Here is a 23,032-nt window from a genome sequence, read left to right on the forward strand (position 1 = left end):
AACGTCCGTGCAAAGTAGTTTTCCCAAAATATTATCATTAATATCACACAACAACATTATAAACTATATACAAAACAATTTGAACTATTAGGCAAACAGAGAAAACTTGAATAAATAAAAACTCTGACGACCACCTCCCACTCCCCGATGTCACATCGGTGCCTATTTGTCTGATGGCTACATTTGCATATCAGACAAATAGGCACCACTGTGCCTCACCGTAACCTTTCCCTAACTCAGTGAAGGGAGGAGGAGTAAAGGAGGAGCTTTTTCATCTGAAACAGTCCAGAAAAAGAACGACAGAAAGAACGGCTCCCCCAGCTCGAGACTCGGTTCTCATCGTTCATGCCGAGGAGCCGTTCAAAAGAATCGGTTCGTTCGCGAACGTCACAACACTAAAGTTTAGATTTCAGTGTGTATCCTGCTGGATATCACTCAGTGCTCAAATTCTTTTATACAATACCAACTTTTTTGAGATGCGTTGCTGTCATGAAATTTCAAATGAGCCAATATTTGGCATGAAATTTCAGAATGTCTCACTTTCGACATTTGATATGTTGTCTATGTTCCATTGTGAATACAATATCAGTTTTTGAGATTTGCAAATTATTGCATTCCGTTTTTATTTACAATCTGTACTTTGTCCCAACTTTTTTGGAATTGAGGTTGTATATTTTTGGCCCTGTTGATTTCAGAAAACCCAAAGAAATTGTTTTTTTGTTGTTGTTGTTGTTGTTGTTTTTTAAGATGTGTGCTATACAATTATTCTGCCACAGAAAAAGAACAGTTCAGAGAAATCATTGAAAGCCCAAATACTGCCATTACATTCATATCCAAGATGACATTCAGGTCACTATATAGCATTGTGTTTGCCATCTTGTGTTTCTTCACCACTGATTGCTATCATTGTAAAAGTGCGTAGCGTGTTAAACACAGAAATACCACTGTGTAGTTAAAACCGTAAGATGTCACATGGTGGGAAATACAAGCGAGTCAGTTTAATTTCAAATTCAGCAGAAGCCAATGAGAAGCCTCCACTGGGCAGCCAATCAGACGTCTGTGTTCAAGCAAACTTCCTTTTAAAATGATATGAACAGGAGCCGCCATTTTGTTTTGGGGCGGGTCTAGGGGTGGGTCCCTTGTAGATTTCCACAACATAACTCACGTCATGAAGGAAACCACCAATCACACATGATCCCTGGACTCCTCCTCCTTCTCTCCCTCCTTCTTTTCCCCTCCCTTTCTCTCTCTCTCTCACACATGTGGCAGTGGCTCCTCATTTCAGAGAAAACAAAGCTCAGTCTCTCTTTCTCTCTCTGTGTGTGAGTTCAAGAAAATGGCCGAAGCCAGTATTTCAATAGATCAGGACCAGTTCCTCTGTTCAGTGTGTCTGGATCTACTGAAGGAGCCAGTGACGATCCACTGTGGTCACAGTTTCTGTAAGGTGTGCATTAATGACTGGTGGGATCAGGATGATAAGAGCGGAGTTTATCGCTGTCCTCAGTGCAGAGACACTTTCACACCAAGGCCTGTTCTACGCAGAAACAACATATTGGATGAAGTGGTGGAGAAACTGAAGAAGAAGGCTGAAGTCCAAGCTGCTTCTCCTGCTCCCTGTTACGCTGGACCTGGAGATGTGGAGTGTGATTTCTGCACCGGGAGAAAACACAAAGCCGTCAAGTCCTGTCTGATGTGTCTGGCCTCCTTTTGTGAAACTCATCTGAAACCTCACTATGAAGTTCCTTCCTGGAAAAAGCACAAGTTAATCGAAGCTTCTGGAAATCTCCAAGAGAAGATCTGCTCTGAGCATGATGAAGTGTTGAAGCTCTACTGTCGTACTGACCAAAGCTTCATCTGTTATCTGTGTATGACGGATGAACACAAAAGCCACGACACCGTCTCAATTAAAGCATACAGAAGTGAAAAACAGGTGAGAAATGCAAGTCTAATTTATTCAGAGTTATTTCATACAGTTTACATTTCTAATCTAAAAGGCCCCCTTGGCACAATGTTAATTTTTTTTTAAACAAAAACAAAGTATTAACTTGAGGCAAACTTTAGGTGGCATTATAGTTTTTGACAACAGTGACATGAACAATGATTAAAACTAAACACATGGTTCATTTCAACTTGGAGAAAAACTGAATTTTCCTTAAGGGGGTCTTTTTTTCCCCCCACTCTAATTATGATAAAAGGAAACGATGCCCCCTGGGGGCCATTTACCCCGCCATTAAGGGGGCGTTATACCCCACAGACTACACTTTTACAAAAAAGGGTCTTATTTTCAAAATGTGATTCAACTTTTTATACCTGATGTATTTTTTTTTTAACGTACTGACTTGTCTACTCATACCACATACACAGCTGTGATATCTGACGAAATAGCAGCTATCCATAGCAGTCCATAGCAACAATAGAAATGTAACTTTGCGCCATCTGGTGGTTATTTTGGGTAAAACAGGCCGAGGGCCTTTTACCCCACGGGGGCGTATTAGGCTGCTGGGCCATAGAAGGTTCACGCTGCACACTACACGCGTGTAAAGAAAAGTGGACAAACGTAGCATGACTTGCTCTGGGCCATAGAACGGCGTTCACGTTGCACACTTCACGCGTGAAGCATGAAATGAACATGCACACTTTTTTCTAGGCGTGAAGATGGAAATTCCAGTCAATGCATGCGGTCACCGCCGCGCCAGCCAATCAGAACGGGTCTAGGGAGATAACTCTATGCTTTCAGGGGAAAACTTCAGAAAAAATATAATTGAATGGTATAATTGAAAAATAGTTCTTCATCGGGATTGTCAAGCAGATTATAGAATGTTCGGTGAAATTCACCACGGGTTTCTCTCAGAAGGAAGTGTTCTCGGCTCCAAATTCTGTTCCTTTTTCTCTTCCTCTGTCTCAGTAAAAGCAGAATGAGGCAATCGTCGTCATCCGAAGAGTCCATATTGTTGGTTATTGTTGTATTACTCGGTCAAAGTAGAACAGACGCAACACGTGAACATCCAAGCATGAAGTTTAATGGCCCAGGGTCCGGTTCTTCACGTGAACGTGTAGCGTGCAGCATGCAGCGTGAATCTTCTATGGCCCAGCAGCCTTACCCCACTCTACTCTACCTTTTTTATGATTTATCGATGAACATTTCATGAGCGCCACATTCAAACTGTTCCATAGCTTTCCTCCACAAATAGAGATACTCAACATTTTTAACGTTGTCCTAGCACTGCGAGTTTTAAATTTCAATTTCCCCCTAAAGTTATAGCCACCCCCCCCCAGCCGAGAACATTGTTTGGATATTCCTTGGTACTTTTATAATTCCTTACTTTGTACTTTTATTAGGGCAGTTTTATATTCTATACTATCCCTGAATTTTAAACAATTTGAATTTAAGAATAGTGAATTAGTATGATCTCGGTAACCATCACTATGAATTATTCTTATAGCTCTTTTTTTGAAATATAGTTATTGCATGACGTGAACATTTATATGTATTTCCCCACACCACTGAGCAGTAATTTAAGTACGGTAAAATCAGGGAACAGTAAAGAATGCGGAGTGAATTATAGTCAGGACGTGCTATTGCTTTACTCAAAACAGATATGCTTCTTGATAGTTTAATTAGTATGTATTTTATATGTGATTTCCAAGTAATTCAGAATCAGAAGCACTTTATTGCCAGGTATGTTACACACACGAGGAATTTGACTCCGGTTCGACTTAGCTTTCATAGTACAGACAGAAAGAAAGTATAGGAAAAAACAAAACACACGCGTGCTCACAGAGTCTCACTGCAGTGAACTCCAGAGGGAGAATCGTGTTTCTACAGCGACGGCCTTGAAGGCAGTGCTGGCTGGGAGAGCCAAGATAAGATTGGAATTTGTTTAGACTTAAGATGGGTAGACGTGTCCTTTTTCGCTTAACCCGCTTGTCCATTCTGGCCACCAAAATGAGCCATTTCTCTTTGCAAAGCCATCAACTTCTCCATGATGTTATCAATGTTGCGACTCAAGTTCTGAACAGCCACAGTCTGAGTGCCGACAGCTCTGCCCACCGCCTCAATCATGTCGGGCAGCTTTGTGGGGCTTTGAACAGCTGCCACCGTTATCTGATTTCCTCGATACACCAGGGCAATGCCAAGCCCAATCAGCAAAAATCCTGTGATCATGGTTCTGAATAGGTAAATATCCTCAATGTCCTCCACGGAAAGAATCGCCAAGCACACCACACGCCACTTCTCCCAGGCATCCATGGTGTATCCGGCTGCAAACGTTCCGGCAGGACAGGCAGGTTCCTCCGAACCCAGACTTCTCATCGAGAAGATTGTCAATTGCGTGAAGTGACCAGTTGATCAAATCCATAATTTCGATTCGGAGAACAGTGCAGGAAGGGTCTCTGACAAGACGAGTCCGCAGAAGCAAAGCAGGAGAGAGGCTTGTCAGGAAGGGAGAGGCTGAGAAATGAGACATGAGAGGAAAAAACACCCACACATTTCACTCCTATCAGGACCGGAATGTGTAGGCATTAAAAAAAAGCCTCAGCGCAGCATTCCGTGACGCACAGAGAAGAATTAACACAACAATTACACAAAAACATAGAAAGTACGAGAGCAAAGTCCCGTGGCAGCCGTCTGCGGCGCCAGGTTGGATGGAATTCTATCATCTATTATTACCCCACGAAATGTATTATTAGAAACTCTTTCAATGTCAACACCATCTACCTGTACATTTATTGCCTTATTTATTTTATAATTATTAAATAACATGATTTTTTTTAGACAGATTTAATGATTTATTTCGATCAAACCAACTTTTTCACCTGCACAATTCTGAAGAGATTGTTTTCTACCTCATGTAAATTTGTTCCAGAACAAAACATATATTCGTGTCATCTGCAAATAATACCATCTTAAATATCTTTGATACATTGCACATATTTATATAAAGAATGAACAGTTTAGGACCCAATACTGACCCCTGGGGGACACCACAAGCAATGTTCAAACGAGATGAGACAGAATCACCCAGCTTCACAAATTGTCCTGTTGCTCAAATAACTTCTTATCCAATTTAATACAACTCCCCTTATCCCATACTGTTCCATCTTATTAATATATCATGATTTAATAGTATCAAAAGCTTTTTGGAGATCAATAAATATCCCAGTGACATTTTTCTTTATCATCTATCTACTATGATTCCATTAGTGCCAGCTCTGTTGATCTGTTTGCTCTAAATCCATATTGACCATCACTGAGTAGTTTGTATTTTTTAATGAATTTATCTGATCTGTTATTGAATAGTTTTTCAAGAATTTTGGAGAATTGAGGAAGTAAAGAAACAGGTCTGTAATTTGTGAAGTTGTGTTTGTCCCCAGATTTATACAATGGAATTACTTTTGCTATTTTCACATTGCTTGGAAATGTACCGGTTTGAAATGACAAGTTACAGATGTATGTTAATGGTTTAGAAATCCCCCCAATAATAGTTTTCACTAGTTTCATATCAATATCATTACAATCTGTGGACATTTTATTACCACATTCATTAACTATATCAATAATTTCCTTCTCATCTACTGGTGTAAGAAACATAGGACAATAATTCCTCTTTATAATATTATCAATACACTCATCATTTGTTACCGGATCAGAGATATTTTGAGCTAATCTTGGTCCAGCATTAACAAAAAAATTATTACAACTTTTAGCAACTACACCTTTCGCCTGTAGTCAGCTGGGATAGGCTCCAGTTTGCCTGCGACCCTGTAGAACAGGATAAAGCGGCTAGAGATAATGAGAGTGAGTATTAGCAACTACATCCATGTTAAAATTTTCGATACCTTTGTCATTAAAGTATTTAGGGTAATGTATTTGTCCAGTGCCATCTTTAATAATACTATTTCATATATTCCATATTCCTTTAATATTATTTTTGCTATTATCTATTAATTTGCCATAATAATCCTTCCTACATTTCCTTATGATACTCGCTAACTTGTTTTTATAGTTTTTATATTTTCTGCCTCTTTGGTTATTAATTTAATAAATTCTCTATATAGAGTATTTTTCTTCTTACAGGCATTTTGTAATCCCTTAGTAATCTAAGGTTGGTCATTATAGTTTTGTTTTGTACTATATTGCTTCAGTGGGCAATTCTTATCATATAATAATTTGAATATACTTAAGTTATCATATGCTCTATCAATGCTATTCTCTGATTCCCAGTCTTGCAGTAATAAATCATTATTTAATGCAAACATGGCTTCCTCAGTCCTAACCCTTCTATACTTAAGTTTATGGTCTGTCACATTTCTCTTGCAATTACAGTCATAAATTGTAAAAACCGGTAGATGATCACTGATATCATTGATTTAATATTCCATTTATAGTGTTATTATCTATGTCATTGGTAAATATATTATCTATTAAAGTAGCACTATGGTCAGTAATTCTGGTGGGTCTGGTAATTTTTGGGTGAAGACTCATACTGTACATGGTATTAATAAAATCCTCCGTCATACTTTGCTTATTAGGGTTCAACAGATCAATATTAGTATCCCCACAAATGAAGATAACTTTTTTTATTATCTACTGTAAATGTCTTTTCTACCCAGTCCTTAAACACCTCTATGCTAGTTTCTGGCGCTCTATATAAACAGCTAATTAATAAATTTCTAATTTTTTCAATATTACTTTCAATTATGGGCGGCACGGTGGTGTAGTGGTTAGCGCTGTCGCCTCACAGCAAGAAGGTCCTGGGTTCGAGCCCCGGGGCCGGCGAGGGCCTTTCTGTGTGGAGTTTGCATGTTCTCCCCGTGTCCGCGTGGGTTTCCTCCGGGTGCTCCGGTTTCCCCCACAGTCCACAGACATGCAGGTTAGGTTAACCGGTGACTCTAAATTGACCGTAGGTGTGAATGTGAGTGTGAATGGTTGTCTGTGTCTATGTGTCAGCCCTGTGATGACCTGGCGACTTGTCCAGGGTGTACCCCGCCTTTCGCCCGTAGTCAGCTGGGATAGGCTCCAGCTTGCCTGCGACCCTGTAGAAGGATAAAGCGGCTAGAGATAATGAGATGAGAGACTTTCAATTATTAAACATTCTAATAAGTTATCAATCACCGTTGTCATGCCATCTATTAACTTATAATTCAAATTACAGTCCACATACACCGCCACTCCTCCTCCACCTTTATTTTTCCTGCTTATAGAATTAAATTCATATCCAGCCAGTTCGAAATCCACTCCTTTCTCCAGGTCAATCCAGGTCTCTGATATGGCAATTATGTTGAATGGATGAGTAAACTGACTTCAGCATTTCTTGATGTTTGATGTTTGAAGTTAGCGTACATGCTTCTGCTGTTGAAGTGTATTATTGATCATTTTCCCACAGCCTCAGTGGACGGATTGTACTGTTCCTCTGTGTAATGGTGGCTGTTCTGTCCTCAATGCGTAGCATGCATGTGTTGACAGGCAGCTAAACGCTCCACTCCAAACAAGACTCTGGGTATCATTTTCTTACCGATTTATTGTTGAAGTGTGAAACTAAAAATAAAATAAACCAAACAATATAATCATGAATATTACATTGCTGCAGATGCATAAACCATATAATAAACAACTCCTACATCTGTGCACCACATAAACCGCACCTAGCATGGCTAACAGAAATGGTAACCAAAGGGAATACATATGAAACACGTCACTAATAAGCATACAATGTAACAGTCTGCCACTTAAGACCTCAACATATGACAGTAAATTCACATATAAACACATACCGCCGATGCAACTAGAAGATGATGTATACTGAAGTGGCTGATCATCACTAGAAGCTGGCAAAATGTGCCATTCTGTTGCTTTTTCCTCACTTCCTAGATAAAGTTTTTATTCAACATGACAAACCCTGACCGCTAAACCAAAACAGGCCAGGAGATGACTGTATTGCAGTTTTTAATATTCCAGTTCAAATAAAACATCATGAAATTAAACACATCAAATCCTTTTTTTTTACTGACACTCTGAACCTTATGCACTAAACTGAACAGTGGCAATTGTCATTCATGGTTGAGAAAAAGTTATTGTCCGGGTCTGTTATTTTCTATATCCGATAGTTTATGGTCAGTGAATTCATGGGGTTTCAGTTCCAGGTTTTCATAATCAACAAGCATTTGCGTTAGCCGAGTAGTGTTCCGGGGAATGGATGAAAAAGTTATATCGGTGTGTGTCATGGTTGAGTTTGGTATAGTGTCACGTCGGTATCGATTACCTTACAGTCCCGATAGCCATCACTGGTATCTGTCCAAGTCCTCGATGTTTCGTATGACCAGAACTCTAGCCTCCTCTGGTGTACCGTTCAACTTAATGAATACTTTGCAGTTGGTTATCCATGTAGATTGAATTTTATTTTCTTTCGTCAGATGACGTGCTTTTCTGGCGATGTCAGCATTGCGTTTTGTCAGGTGCTCGTTGATGTAGACGTTTGTACCTTTTCAGTTTCCTTCCTTTTCTCAGCAATGCAGTTTTTATGTTTTCGATTGACGAATCTCATTATGATGGCAGTGTTTTCCTTGTCTCTCCTGGGTAGAATGTGTCAGGCCTCGATGTTGCTGCAATCAATATCGATTCCCTTTGAGTGTAGGAATGCTGACACTTGTTACTCCACAGAGTTGCTGCCCAGTTCGTCAGATTCTCCCTCCCTTGTCACCACTTTTGCATATGACCTGGGTTTAATCTGAATCCCAGTGATGACGTCGTTCATCCTAGTGTGCTGTTCCAGTTTAGCAACTCTGCTTTCCAGGTGGGCGAGGCGCCGCCGGTCCTTCTCGGCGTTCTGCAGCCTTAGCGACTTCACTTCCGTCACCAGGTCCATGATGGTTTTCTGTTGTTGTTTAACAACAGAAACTTCCTCTGCAAGAAAGTCGAGTGACTTTTTAATGTCCTCGGCTGTAAAGTTCTTTTTTGGAGGCATAATTCACCAATAAAGCCATCCAATTAGTTGAAATGTTTGGGGAGTCGTTTCCTCACCTCACTGCCTTTACTAGGACTGTTCATACATTCACATGATGAGTTTGATCAGTTCTGGCTTCTGATTGGTTGGAATGAAAATCTGCTCTTTGGGGATTAGATTGGACAACCTCCTGCTTTACTCAGATTTAGGATGATATTTTTATCGTAATAATGACAATAATGTTGAAATGAGTAAGTTAATGGTGGAGTTGTTGATGCAAAGCAACATGATATTCTGACAATTATGTTAACGGACTCAGTTTTATTCATAATAAAATACACATCAAGGAATAAAAGTTGTTGCTGTTATTTGTGATGTGACCCAGTGGTTCTCACTCATAGTCCTGAAATACTAAAATACATTTGAGTGTTTAACTTCAGTGAACTTTAAAACCCCCAACATCCAGACTTTCACACTTTTTAATAAGGTGCTCCGTAGAACCCGAGTGAATTCTAACCCTTGATCTGCAGGTCATCTTCACCCACTGAGCTCATAACCTCATCATGTATAAACAGTGAAATGGATTTTATTTGTCCTCAGAGTGAGTTAAAGGAGGAGCAGATGATATCCCAGCAGAGAATCCAGGAGAAGCAGAAGGTGCTGCAGGAGCTGAAACAGGCTGTGAACACTATAAAGGTGAGCAGAGACAGAGCTGCTCCTAGAAACACACACAACATGGACAACGAGTCATTTACAGTCCCAGTAAGAGAGGGAATGATAGATGAGCTTTAAATCTTGTGTGTGTGTGTGTGTGTGTGTGTGTGTCCTAACAGCTCAGTGCACAGAGAGCAGTGGAGGACAATGAGAGGATCTTTACTGAGCTGATCAGCTCCATGGAGAAAAAGCGCTCGGATGTGACGGAGCTGATCAGCTCCTTGGAGAAAAAGCGCTCGGAGGTGATGAAGCTGATCAGAGATCAGGAGAAGGCTGAACTGAGTCGAGCTGAACTGATCCAGTTGCTCCTGGAGTCGGAGATTGATGATCTTCAGAGGAGAGTCACTGAGCTGGAGCAGCTTTCACACACACACGATCACATCCATTTCCTCCAGGTAACACTCACTGTCTGATCTACAGAGCCAGCTGTTCCTCACACACTCTCTCAAACACTGCTGATTTGCTCTGATGTTATTCGTTCCTTTGGTACACTTTTTAACTTCATGATGTTTTTTCTTTCTCTCTGTAGAGTTTCCAGTCTCTCTCTGTCTTTTCTGGATGTGAGGACTCACCCAGCATCACTGTCAATCATCATCTCTCATTTTATGGAGTGAGGAAATCTGTCTCTGATCTGAAAAAGAGCCTCGAGGAATTTTGCCAGGAGGAACTCGTCAAAATCCCTGAACATGGTAAGAGGATCTGTTCCTGCTGGAGTGAGGGAAGTCTTTATTCGCTCGGTGACAGAGTGATGTTGAGGTGTCAGTCTTTGTTCCTGAGCACCAAAGCACTGCACAGTTTAGAGTTTTTAACACTCACCTGATTCGAGTCTTGATGATGAACTGCTGATGTGAATGAGTTTGTGTTCGAGCTGAGAAACTCTGCGCTCTGGTGCTTCAAGACTGAAGTGTGACGTCTGATCTACACACATTTCTGATCTACACACAAGTGATGATTTACACAAATGTCTGATTTTATGGGTTTTACCATCAGACCATTTTATTTCTGTCTCCACAGTTGAAGACGTTCAGATTTTACTCTCGGAGCCAAAGAGCAGAGACGAGTTTCTGAAATGTACGTCTACACACACACGTCTACAACATACACAAGAAAACACACATCTACAACACACACAAATACACACACAGGTGTCTACAACGTGCACAAACACACATACGTGTCTACAACATGCACAAACATTTACACATCTACAACTTGCACAAACACACGTGTCTGGAACACGCAAAAACAAACACGCACATCTACAACATGCTCAAACACACACACACACACACACACACACACACACACACACACACACACACACACACGTACGACATGCATAAAAACACACCCACGTAGAACATGCACAAAACACACACAGACACATGTACAACATTCACAAACATGTACAATATGCATAAACATACACACAGATCATGCACAAACGTTCACTTCTTTTTAACGTGCACACACGCGTCTATAACATTCACAAACACACTTGTCTACAACATGCACACCCGTGTCTACAACATGCGCGCGCGCGCGCACACGTCTACAACACACACACACGTGTGTCTACGACATGCAGAACCAAACACACACGTGTCCACAACGTGCACAAACACATGTCTACAACCTGCACAAATATCGCGCGCACACACACACACACGTGTCTAAAATGTGCACAAAGACATACACGTGTCTACAAGATGCATGAAGGCGCACACACGTACAATATGCTGAAATACACACACACATGTACGACATGCACAAACACACACACAAATGTCCAACCCCAATTCCAAAAAAGTTGGGACAGAGTACAAATTGTCAATAAAAACGGAATGCAATAATTTACAAATCTCAAAAACTGATATTGTATTCACAATAGAACATAGACAACATATCAGATGTCAAAAGTGAGACATTTTGAAATTTCATGCCAAATATTGGCTCATTTGAAATTTCATGACAGCAACACATCAAAAAAGTTGGGACAGGGGCAATAAGAGGCTGGAAAAGTTAAAGGTACAAAAAAGGAACAGCTGGAGGACCAAACTGCAACTCATTGGGTCAATTGGCAATAGGTCATTAACATGACTGGGTATTAAAAGAGCATCTTGGAGTGGCAGCAGCTCTCAGAAGTAAAGATGGGAAGAGGATCACCAATCCCCCTAATTCTGCACCGACAAATAGTGGAGCAATATCAGAAAGGAGTTCGACAGTGTAAAATTGCAAAGAGTTTGAACATATCATCAACAGTGCATAATATCATCAAAAGATTCAGAGAATCTGGAAGAATCTCTGTGCGTAAGGGTCAAGGCCGGAAAACCATACTGGGTGCCCGTGACCTTCGGGGCCTTAGACGGCACTGCATCACATACAGGCATGCTTCTGTATTGGAAATCACAAAATGGGCTCAGGAATATTTCCAGAGAACATTATCTGTGAACACAATTCACCGTGCCATCCGCCGTTGCCAGCTAAAACTCGATAGTTCAAAGAAGAAGAAGCCGTATCTAAACATGATCCAGAAGCGCAGACGTCTTCTCTGGGCCAAGGCTCATTTAAAATGGACTGTGGCAAAATGGAAAACTGTTCTGTGGTCAGACGAATCAAAATTTGAAGTTCTTTATGGAAATCAGGGACGCCGTGTCGTTCGGACTAAAGAGGAGAAGGACGACCCAAGTTGTTATCAGCGCTCAGTTCAGAAGCCTGCATCTCTGATGGTATGGAGTTGCATTAGTGTGTGTGGCATGGGCAGCTTACACATCTGGAAAGACACCATCACCGCTGAAAGGTATATCCAGGTTCTAGAGCAACATATGCTCCCATCCAGACGACGTCTCTTTCAGGGAAGACCTTGCATTTTCCAACATGACAATGCCAAACCACATACTGCATCAATTACAGCATCATGGCTGCGTAGAAGAAGGGTCCGAGTACTGAACTGGCCAGCCTGCAGTACAGATCTTTCACCCATAGAAAACATTTGGTGCATCATAAAATGGAAGATACGACAAAAAAGACCCAAGATGGTTGAGCAACTAGAATCCTACATTAGACAAGAATGGGTTAACATTCCTATCCCTAAACTTGAGCAACTTGTCTCCTCAGTCCCCAGACGTTTACAGACTGTTGTAAAGAGAAAAGGGGATGTCTCACAGTCATAAACATGGCCGTGTCCCAACTTTGATTTAAACAAATGTCTGATTTTATGGGTTTTACCATCAGGCCACTTTATTTCTGTCTCCACAGTTGAAGACGTTCAGATTTTACTCTGAGCCAGAGAGCAGAGACGAGTTTCTGAAATGTACGTCTACACAAACACACACACGTGTCTACAACATGCACAAGGATACACACATCTACATGTGCACACACACACCCACACACATCTAGAACACGCGCGCACGCACGCACGCGCACACACACACACACACACACGTGACTACAACACGCACAAATACACTTACACATCTACAATGTGCACAAACATACACGCGTGTCTAGAACACGCAAAAGCAAACACACACATCTACAACATGAACACACAAACACATGTACGACATGCGCAAAAACCCACACGTAGAACATGCACAAAACACACGTGCGTACAACATTCACAAACATGTACAATATGCATAAACATACACACATCATGCAGAAACACACGTCTTTGTAACGTGCGCACACACGTCTTTAACATAAACAAACACACTTGTCTACAACATGCACACGCGTGTCTAGAACATGCGCGCGCTCGCACACGTGTCTGCAACACGCACACGTGTCTACAACATGCACAAACACACCCTCACGTATCTACAACATGCAGAACCAAACACACATGTCCACAACGTGCACAAGCACACATGTCTACAGCCTGCACAAACACGCGTGCACACGTATCTACAACATGCAGAAACACACACGTCTACAATGTGCACAAAAACACACACGTGTTTACAACATTTACAAAGACACACATGTCTACAAGATGCACGAAGACACGCACACACGTACAATATGCTGAAACACACACACGTACGACATGCACAAACACACACACGTCTATAAAGCAGACACACACACCTTGACCATGCACAAACCCACACGCGCGCGCGTGCACACACACCTGTACAATATGCAGTCCCCCCCCCAGGATTTGGCGGGCCCTTTTTGTGATTGTTGCGGGCTAAAATGTCTGATGTTGCGGGGGGTTTTCCAAAAAATTGTGATGAAAGTTGCGGTGTTTTTTAGGTTTTTGTTGCGATTACATTGCGGGAGGAAGTGAAAGTTGCGAGAAATTGTTGCGATTTTATCTTTTTGTGATTAAAATTGAGTGATATGTTAAATATTAAGTTATTACTGAAGAACTATTGATTAAAAAAAACAGAGACACTGAGAAATGGTCCTATAAACAACTTTACCAATATAAAAGATTACCAGGACTACAAAAATGCAGAAAAATAGGCTTTACTTATCCAAATGCTCCTGTTGGTTCAAAAGTTAAAGTGCAGAGAACCTCACAGCACAACATGAAGTTACCTTAAAATATAATATAAATGCCTCAGCTTTCATGTAAGAAAAAAAAAAGCTATTAATACTAGTACTGTGTGCAGGCAGTCTCTCCTGAAGACTAAATTAAACAATAATTATAAACTAATAAAATAAATGGCTCAGGCTTCATAGAAGAAAAAACAATTTGAACAGAATCTCACAGTATGATGCTGAAGCTGCCTAAACAATGGAAAATAAAATACCATTTTGGCAAAAATGTTGGCATCCATTAATTTCTTGTATTAAGTACAAAATTAATGTAAAGTGCACACAGTCCTTCACTGTAAACATAACACACTTTCAGTAACAGAATTTAAGTCTATATAAACACTGACTTGCACATGCTGCTTCTCTTGAACGTATACACGGAAGTAAGGCGGAAGGTAGTTTGTCGACGTCACCTCAAGACGACGCCAACGATTGGTCAAATTTGCGGGAAAGTTGCGGTGATTGGATATAATTGCAGCACCGCCCTGAATTTGCAGGGATTGGTTGAATTTGCGTTGAAGTTGCAAATCGCAACATCGCAAGGCAAGTTTATTTATATAGCACATTTCATACACAGTGGCAGTTCAATGTGCTTTACAGAAGTAAAAGCAAAACAGTAAACAATAGAAAATAAAATTACATAAAATAAATGGGGAAGAAAAATAAGAATTAAACAATAGTAGAAATAAAATAATAAAATGAGAAGTTCAATTAAAAAAAAAACCAGTGGAATAAAATAGAATAAAAGTTAAGTAAAATTTAAAACATGGAGAGACTGTAAAAGTAAAGAGTTTAAAACATGTAGAGATGGCAATATTAATAATTTAGCAGAAAGCGTCTGAAAACAGCTTGGTCTTTAATCTAGATTTGAAGCTGCCAACAGCAGGAGCATTTTTGATGTCCTCTGGGAGTTGGTTCCATAGCTGTACTGCATAGTAGCTAAAAGCTGCTTCACCACACTTTGTTTTAGCAACAGGTTTTACCAGTAAATTTTTCTGCTGCGATCTGGTAGATCTGATTGGGTTAGGCCGCTGCAACATATCAGAGAGGTAATTGGGCCCTGTACCATTTAGAGATTTGTATACCAGCAGCAATGCTTTAAAGTCAATTCTATAGCTTACTGGAAGCCAGTGAAGGGACCTTAGAATTGGAGTAATGTGCTCTGTTCTGTTTGTTCGTGTGAGAACCCTCGCCGCTGCATTTTGAACCAGCTGAAGTCGTTTGATGGTCTTTTTTGGCAGGCCTGTGAAAAGGCCATTGCAGTAATCAACCCTACTAGAGATGAAGGCATGTATTAGTTTTTCCAGATCATTTTTTGACACAAGTCCTCTTAGTTTGGAAATGTTTTTTAGGTGATAAAATGCCATTTTAGTGATTGCTTTCATGTGCCTGTCAAAGTTTAGTTCGCTGTGAATGAAAACACCAAGATTTTTAACCTTTTTTTTTTTTGTTTTAATCCCCTTTGTGTCAAGAATAGTGGTAATCCTGAGTCTTTCATCTTTTTTTCCAAATAGAATTACTTCTGTTTTATCTGTGTTCAGCTGAAGAAAATTTTGTGACATCCAGTTGTTGATTTGGTCGATACACTGGTAGAGACATTCAAGGGGGGCATAATCATTAGGTGATAGAGCAAAATAAATTTGGGTGTCATCTGCATAGCAGTGATACAAAATTGAATTTTTATTGATAATTTGCCCAAGTGGGAGCATATAAAGGTTGAATAGTAATGGTCCAAGAATCGACCCCTGGGGGACACCACAGGTCAAGGACATTGACGTTGAGGTACAATTTCCCATGATAACAAAGAAGCTTCTATCTTTTAAGTATGATTTTAACCAATTGATAACTTTACCAGTCAACCCAACCCAATGTTCAAGTCGATATAGCAGTATGTTGTGATCAACAGTATCAAAAGCTGCACTGAGGTCCAGTAATACCAGGACCGATGTTTTGCCTGCATCAGTATTAAGACGTATGTCATTTATAACTTTAATCAGCGCTGTTTCAGTGCTATGATTGGCATGAAATCCTGATTGAAAGTTATCAAAACAGCTGTTTGATATCAAGAAGGCAGTTAATTGATTGAAGACAATTTTTTCAAGGATTTTCCCGATGAATGGTAGATTTGATATTGGCCTGTAGTTATTTAATACTGAAGCATCCAGATTATTCTTTTTAAGTAGGGGCTTTACAATGGCTTTTTTCAAAGACACAGGAACAATGCCAGTCTCTAGGGATGTATTTATGATTTGAAGCACATCTGTAATTATAAGATGTAGAACAGACTTAAAAAAGTTGGTGGGCAGAATGTCCAATTCAGATGTTGAGGAACTGAGATTTTGTACAGTTTTTTCAAGAGTCTCAATCAATTAAACAAAATTCTGACATTGTGTTGAAGTTATCTGTCACTGGTGATTGCAGTTTTTCAATTATTTGCAACTGAGATATATTATGAGCAATATTATGTCGTATTTTATCAATTTTACCTTTGAAGAAGGATGCAAACTCATTGCATTTATTAACTGAGAGAAGTTCAGGTGCTAATTGTGGTGGGGGATTTGTTAGCTTCTCTACTGTTGAAAATAGCACACGGGCATTGTTCATATTCCTGTTGATGTTGGAGAAGAAAGACTGTCTTGCTTTACAAATTTCATAATTATATTTACAAAGCATCTCTTTATGGATTTGATAATGGATGTGAAGTTTAGTTTTGCGCCATTTTCTTTCAGTCTTTCTACATTCTCTCTAACAGTTTAACAGCTGGGTATTGCTTCCATGGTGCTTTCTGCTTATCATTGACTCTTTTGATTTTGAATGGAGCAATATCATCCATAATTTGGGTCATATTTAAATTAAAAATTTCCAGTAAATCATCTACAGAGTCTGACATTTTGGTTGAGATCCGAGAGAGAGCTTGCTCAAAGAGAACACGTGTTGTCGTTTATGACTCTCCTACCCATAGTCATTGAGCTGTTCTGAATGTGAGGAGACATAGAAACATCAGAGAAAACACAAAAATGATCAGATAAGGCCAGGTCAACAACAGTAGCAGAAACAGTAAGACCCTTTGTGATGACGAGGTCAAGGGTATGACCACGAGAGTGGGTCGGCCCCTGTACATGTTGTACTAGGTTGAAGTTGTCAATAAGTGCAAGTAGTTCATTGGCATAAGTGTTTTCAGGATTATCTACATGCAAGTTAAAATCCCCAGATATAATAAGACAGTCAAATTCTAAGCAAATGACTGACAACAGTTCACCAAACTCTTCCAGAAAAACTTTGGCTGAATGTCTCGGAGGCCTGTAAATAGTTAATAATAATATGTTAGGAGAGCATGTAAGAAGTGCACATAAGTGTTCAAAGGATGTAAAATCACCAAGTGAGGATTGTTTACATTGAAAAGAGAATTTGAATATATTTGCGATCCCTCCACCTTTCCCCTGTCGGGTAACATTCATAAAATTAAAATTTGGGGGAGTTGCTTCAGTAAGGGTGGTAGCACTATTTGCTTGATCCAGCCAAGTTTCAGTTAGAAGCGAAAAATCAAGATTATGTTTGCAGATAAGATCATTAATTAAAAATGACTTGTTTGAAAGTGATCTAACGTTCAGAAGAGCTAGCTTTACAGAAAGTCTAGAAGTAATATCCGCTTGGGCACTCTGATGTTGTTTTGAAACAGGAAGGAGACTAGACTGGTTTACCCCCTGGGTTAAATATGCTCTATGTTTTCTATTTCTTATCAACACAGGAATAGAGAATGGCATAGGCATACTGGGTCCCAGCTTGTTTTCAAAACTACACCCAATGCAGGGACCCCCAGCACATCATACTAGACTTTCTTTATGTTCCATTTTGTTTGAGATTGAGAGGATTGGAGATGTCATGTATCTTTTAGATGGTGAAAAAGATTGGTAGCCAGCTGAATGTCCTGGGCGAACACAGTTCAGTCTGTTGGTTGATTTTTGATGAACTGGGTACACAGCTTGTCGCGACAGATTTGGGCTGGAAAAAGAGAGTGTAGCCATTGGCATCAGTCTCTGCATACTATTAGGGAAATCCATGCAAGGGGGAGACGAAGATGGTACGATAAAATCAGAAGAGCGAGACTTTGGTGAGGCCTTTGTAAGTGTCTCCATGACTGTCTCTGTGGTGACTGTCTCACTGATTGTCTCTGTGATAGTTGCATGGGGTCGAGAAGTGGACGAAGCAACCTTGACATGGTTATCTTTAGTCAGGTCCTTAATCTGGATGGAATCGCATGATAAAATCGCATGCTGACATTCTCCGTGTGAATGTTGTTGTCCTTGGCAGTCTGCCCCAAATGGTTCTTGGCAGTCTGCTCCAGATGGCTGTGTGTCCATGGTGAAGACTTGCATAGATGATTGTTTTGGCATTGCAGAGGTATTGTTTATATTTGTAACTAGGTCAGTCTGCAACATTTTATCAACTGTTCTCTTCAATGTTGACTGAGAGAAAATTGCAAGTCTATAATGATCTGCTAAAACTTTGGTCCCAATGCAGCTGAGTTCAGTGCTGTTTGGCTTGAAGAATTCTCTGCGATTCCAGAAAAGGTTAAAATTGTCTATAAAGTTCATACCAGATGAAAAACAAGTTTTTCCAAGCCAGGCGTTAAGACTGAAGAGTCGAGTAAAGGCAAAACTTCCCCTTGCAGGGAGTGGGCCACTGATAAGATTGTATTCCGGTCTTCTAGAGATGAGAAAAGAGTTTTTTGAAGTCCTCTTGGACAAACAGCTGTTCTCTGAAAACATCATTTGCTCCCACATGCACAACAATACGTTTGATAGTTTTATGCTTGGACATGAGTTTCAAAATGCTGTCTTTTGTGTCAGAGATGGATGCATTTGGAAGGCAGCAAATAATCATTCCATGTCCTTTTAAATGTCTTACAGTGGAATCACCAAGAACAAGGGTTGTGGGATCAGGTGGTGTTACGAGCTGCTTTTTGCCTCTTCCCACAGCTCTTCGTTTGTGATGCAATTTCTTTTTACGATGTGTTTGTCCGCCTGAAAATTCCGCTTCCACATCCCTGAGGCATTCAAATTTGTTCTGAAGCCTTATGGGCTGTGGATTTTCCATAGGATTGTAAATCCTATTGTAATTTGTAGACCTAGCTCTATTTCTGATAGCATGGCTGTAGAGCATGGGTTGCATAGTATCAGAACAAGCTGGTGTTGAGGTAATAACTTTTGTTTTTATTCTCATCTGTACTCACATTTTGCCCTGTTAGATCAATGAATTCATCCACTCGATCTGCAATGTCATCGGCTTGTCGGGGTACATTCTCTGCATTCTCAGCCACTGTTTCTGTACTCCTTTCCTGAGATATTGCTCTTAATTCGTTAGTCTTTGGCAGAGCATCAATCTTTGATTCCAGGATAGAAATCCTCTGTTCTAGTTCTGTGCATTTTCTGCAGGATCTCCTGGATTTTTTGCCCCCTGGCCTTTTGTTTTAAAAGCTAACTTATCTTATAAAGATTAAAAATAAAATGAAAAAATAGTGGAAATTAAATTAAAATTAAAAGCTTATAAAGATGAAAAATAAAATGAAAAAGTAATGGAAATTAAATGAGAAAGTAAAGTAAAATAAAGATCAAGCAGGAGCAAAGCAAAGAAGCGTCCTACTCACTTGAGTTGGAGGAGAAAAACCACGAAATCCTGGAGGGCCTGTACAACATGCACACACACACACGCACACACACACACACACACACACGCGTTTCTAGAACAGACACACACACTCCACATAAATCTATGCTGTGATTAATATCTAACATGTTCACATTTCTCATGTGTTTAGATTTCTGTGATCTGACTCTGGATCCCAACACAGTAAATTATCGCCTCTTTCTGTCTGAGAAGAACAGAGTGGTGACGTTCACTGAGAGATATCAGCCGCACTCTGATCATCCAGAGAGATTTGACACCTACTGGCAGGTGTTGTGTAAGGAGAGTGTGTGTGGACGCTGTTACTGGGAGGTGGAGTGGCGCGCTAAGGGATGTGTGTACATATCAGTCTCGTATAAAGACATCAGCAGGAAAGGAGGGGTTAATGACGGTGGGTTTGGAAGCAACAATCGGTCCTGGAGTTTGTGCTGTTCTTCTTCTTCGTCTCTCTTTTTCTTTCACAACAGCATTGCGACTGATCTCAGAGTTCCATCCCCCTCCAGAATAGGAGTGTATGTGGATCACAGTGCAGGAACTCTGTCCTTCTACAGCGTCTCTGACGCGATGAAGCTCCTCCACAGAGTCCACACCACATTCACTCAGCCTCTATATGCTGGGTTCTGGCTCTACTGGTGTAAATCAGGGTCAACTGTGAGGTTGTGTGATCCAAAAAAATAATAAGTTTTTGGTGTTTTCGTCATTAAAATCATTAAAAACACTGTTAAAACTCTGCATTTCGCCTCAGTCTAGAATCATCAGTTACAGATATAAAGGAAATTAAATTGTAAGATCTGAATGTACGGCCAATAAAATATAAAATCTCTACTGATTTCTGAAATTAGTGCAGCAAAATGCCTGAACTTTCTCTAAAGTCTGCATTTATTGGGTTTTATGTTTGTAAATATAATTTGTAATTTGGTAATAATGCTTTGGTTAAAATGTTTACTGACTCTAATAAACCCTTAAAATGTGGATGTTTCGCTCAGAAATATTTCATTCCTAATGGCCTGTTTTAGTCCTCAGAGAAATCTGGTGTTTTCACGTGATGCGTATGAGTAGTGAGTGTAACCTATTTTTGTAGTTATTGCCCAAAACCTCCACACAGTAAGTGAGATATGGAAGAACTAGTGAACAGTAAAGAATGTGGAGTGCTTTATGATCCAAAACCTGCTTTGCTCTGTTTAATACTGCAATGCTCCTTAAAAGGTTTTTGTTTTTTTGCACATGTTTAATGTGTGAATTCCAGCTAATTTGATAATCTATTATCACCCCAAGAAATCTGGTTTCATTTAGTTTTTTTCAATATCAACACCATCCAGTGAAACTTTTATCTGTATATTACTTCTCCAGTTTCCAAAATGCATTATTTTTGCTTTAGTTAAATTTAAGGATAATTTGTTTGCATCAAACCATATAAATTTAAATTTATTCAATTGTCATGACGTCTTGTTAGTTTTTGTAAATCAGTACCAGAGCAGAACAGATTTGTGTCATCAGCAAATAAAATGGTTTTTAATACTTTTAGGTCCCAGCACTGACCCCTGGGGGACACCACAAGTAATGTCCAAACATTCTGAACAATAAACCCCCAGCTGCACAAACTGTTTTGCCCTGAATCCATACTGATCGTCTATGAGTAGTTTGTCTTTATCAATTAATTTATCCAGACGGCTATTGAAAAGCTTTTCAAGAATTGTGGAAGTAAAGAGACAGGTCTAATTTGTGAAGTGGTCTGAGTTTCCAGATTTATACAGAGGAATAACTTTTGCTATTTTCATTTTCTTTGGGACTGTACCAGACCTGAATGATAAGTTACAAATGTAAGTTAACAGTTTTGAAATGCCCTCAATTACCCTTTTTACTACAGTCACATCAATATCGTCACAGTCCGAAGATTATTTGCTTTTCCATTTTATGACAGGATCTATAATTTATTTTTCTTTCACTGCTGTAACAAACATTGAGCTTAGATTTCTATCAATGAAGTTATCCTTCCATCCACCTGATGATGCTGGATCAGGGATTTTACCTGCTAGATCAGGTCCAGCATTGACAAAGAATTTATTGAAATTATTGACAGCATCATTCATATTCTAATTTTCTTTGTTGTCCACATAAACATATTTTGAGTAATTATCTTGTCTTGTTCCATTTGTTATCATATTATTTAGTATGTTCCGTATTTCTTTAATATTATTTTTGTCATTCAATATTTTACTATAGTATTCTCTCCTACTAGTCCTTATAATTAGTTAATTTTTTATATTTAATTTCTGCTTCTTTAGTTAACTGTCTTATGAATTATTTATAAAGTGTATTATTCTTTTTCCAGGCATTTTTGCAGTCCCTTTGTGATCCATGGGTGGTCTTTATACTTAGACGTCTTTTTGATTTTTTTTTTTTTAACAGGACAATTTTTATCATACAAGTCTTTAAATATTCGTAAGAATGCATCATACGTGTTATTGACATTATTATCATTATATATAATATCCCAGTTTTGCAGGGCTTAATTTGAGCCGGAACAAGATCCGGCAGCTATTTTCATTTCATTCGGTGTTCCGGCAGCTATTTAAATGGATAAGATCACCTCCGTGACCATCACAAAGGGAAAAAAAAAATCAAACAAGAAATTAAATAAGTAAATAAAAATTTGTTTAGTGTTCGGTTTTGATTTTGATATCTGTTGTTGATTTCTCTCCTATGACATCACAAAATCTATGCGAAAGGGGAAGGGGGGGGGACATGGAGTGTATACTTCCGCTCAATAGAACACCGGGTTTTTTGCATAGATATACATAGAAGACTAGATGCCTCGTCCCCGTTGCCCGTCAATGAAGTCGAACGTCCGCACATGGCGGCCATCTTACCTCAGACAGCTGGCTTACCCATTACATTGTGTTGGTAGCGATATGTACTTTTCAGATGACCGCAACTTCCTCAAATTTCAATCGATATTCAAACGGTTTGGTTTGTTATATAAAAAAAAAAAACAAACGGAAGTATGTATTTATGATATTAATGATGAATAATCATTTTATGTTTTAAAAAAAAATAGGTAGAGTGGGGGGAAGCCCCCCTTAAGGAAAATTCAGTTTTTCTCCAAGTTGAAATGAACCATGCGTTTAGTTTTCATCTCA

The 23,032-nt window shown here is 39.5% G+C and overlaps 1 protein-coding gene across 2 annotated transcripts in view; it reads left to right on the forward strand.

The window, feature by feature from the left end:
• The first annotated feature begins 1,252 nt into the window (after positions 1–1,252).
• The window catches only part of LOC132880981 (tripartite motif-containing protein 16-like), a 29,779-nt gene continuing 7,999 nt past the window's right edge, over positions 1,253–23,032 (forward strand). The window contains exons 1-6 of one of the 2 annotated variants that reach the window (XM_060913824.1): positions 1,253–1,930; positions 9,543–9,638; positions 9,776–10,051; positions 10,186–10,345; positions 10,671–10,727; positions 20,026–22,031. In XM_060913824.1, coding sequence (XP_060769807.1) covers positions 1,337–1,930; positions 9,543–9,638; positions 9,776–10,051; positions 10,186–10,345; positions 10,671–10,727; positions 20,026–20,570 — 1,728 coding nt within the window. In that variant the 5' untranslated portion in view covers positions 1,253–1,336 and the 3' untranslated portion in view covers positions 20,571–22,031. Of the gene's footprint in view, positions 1,931–9,542; positions 9,639–9,775; positions 10,052–10,185; positions 10,346–10,670; positions 10,728–20,025; positions 22,032–23,032 lie in introns of those variants that run through there. The other variant, XM_060913823.1, reaches the window with a different exon arrangement.

The sequence above is a fragment of the Neoarius graeffei genome, chromosome 2, assembly GCF_027579695.1.
Source record: "Neoarius graeffei isolate fNeoGra1 chromosome 2, fNeoGra1.pri, whole genome shotgun sequence".
NCBI lineage: Eukaryota > Metazoa > Chordata > Actinopteri > Siluriformes > Ariidae > Neoarius > Neoarius graeffei.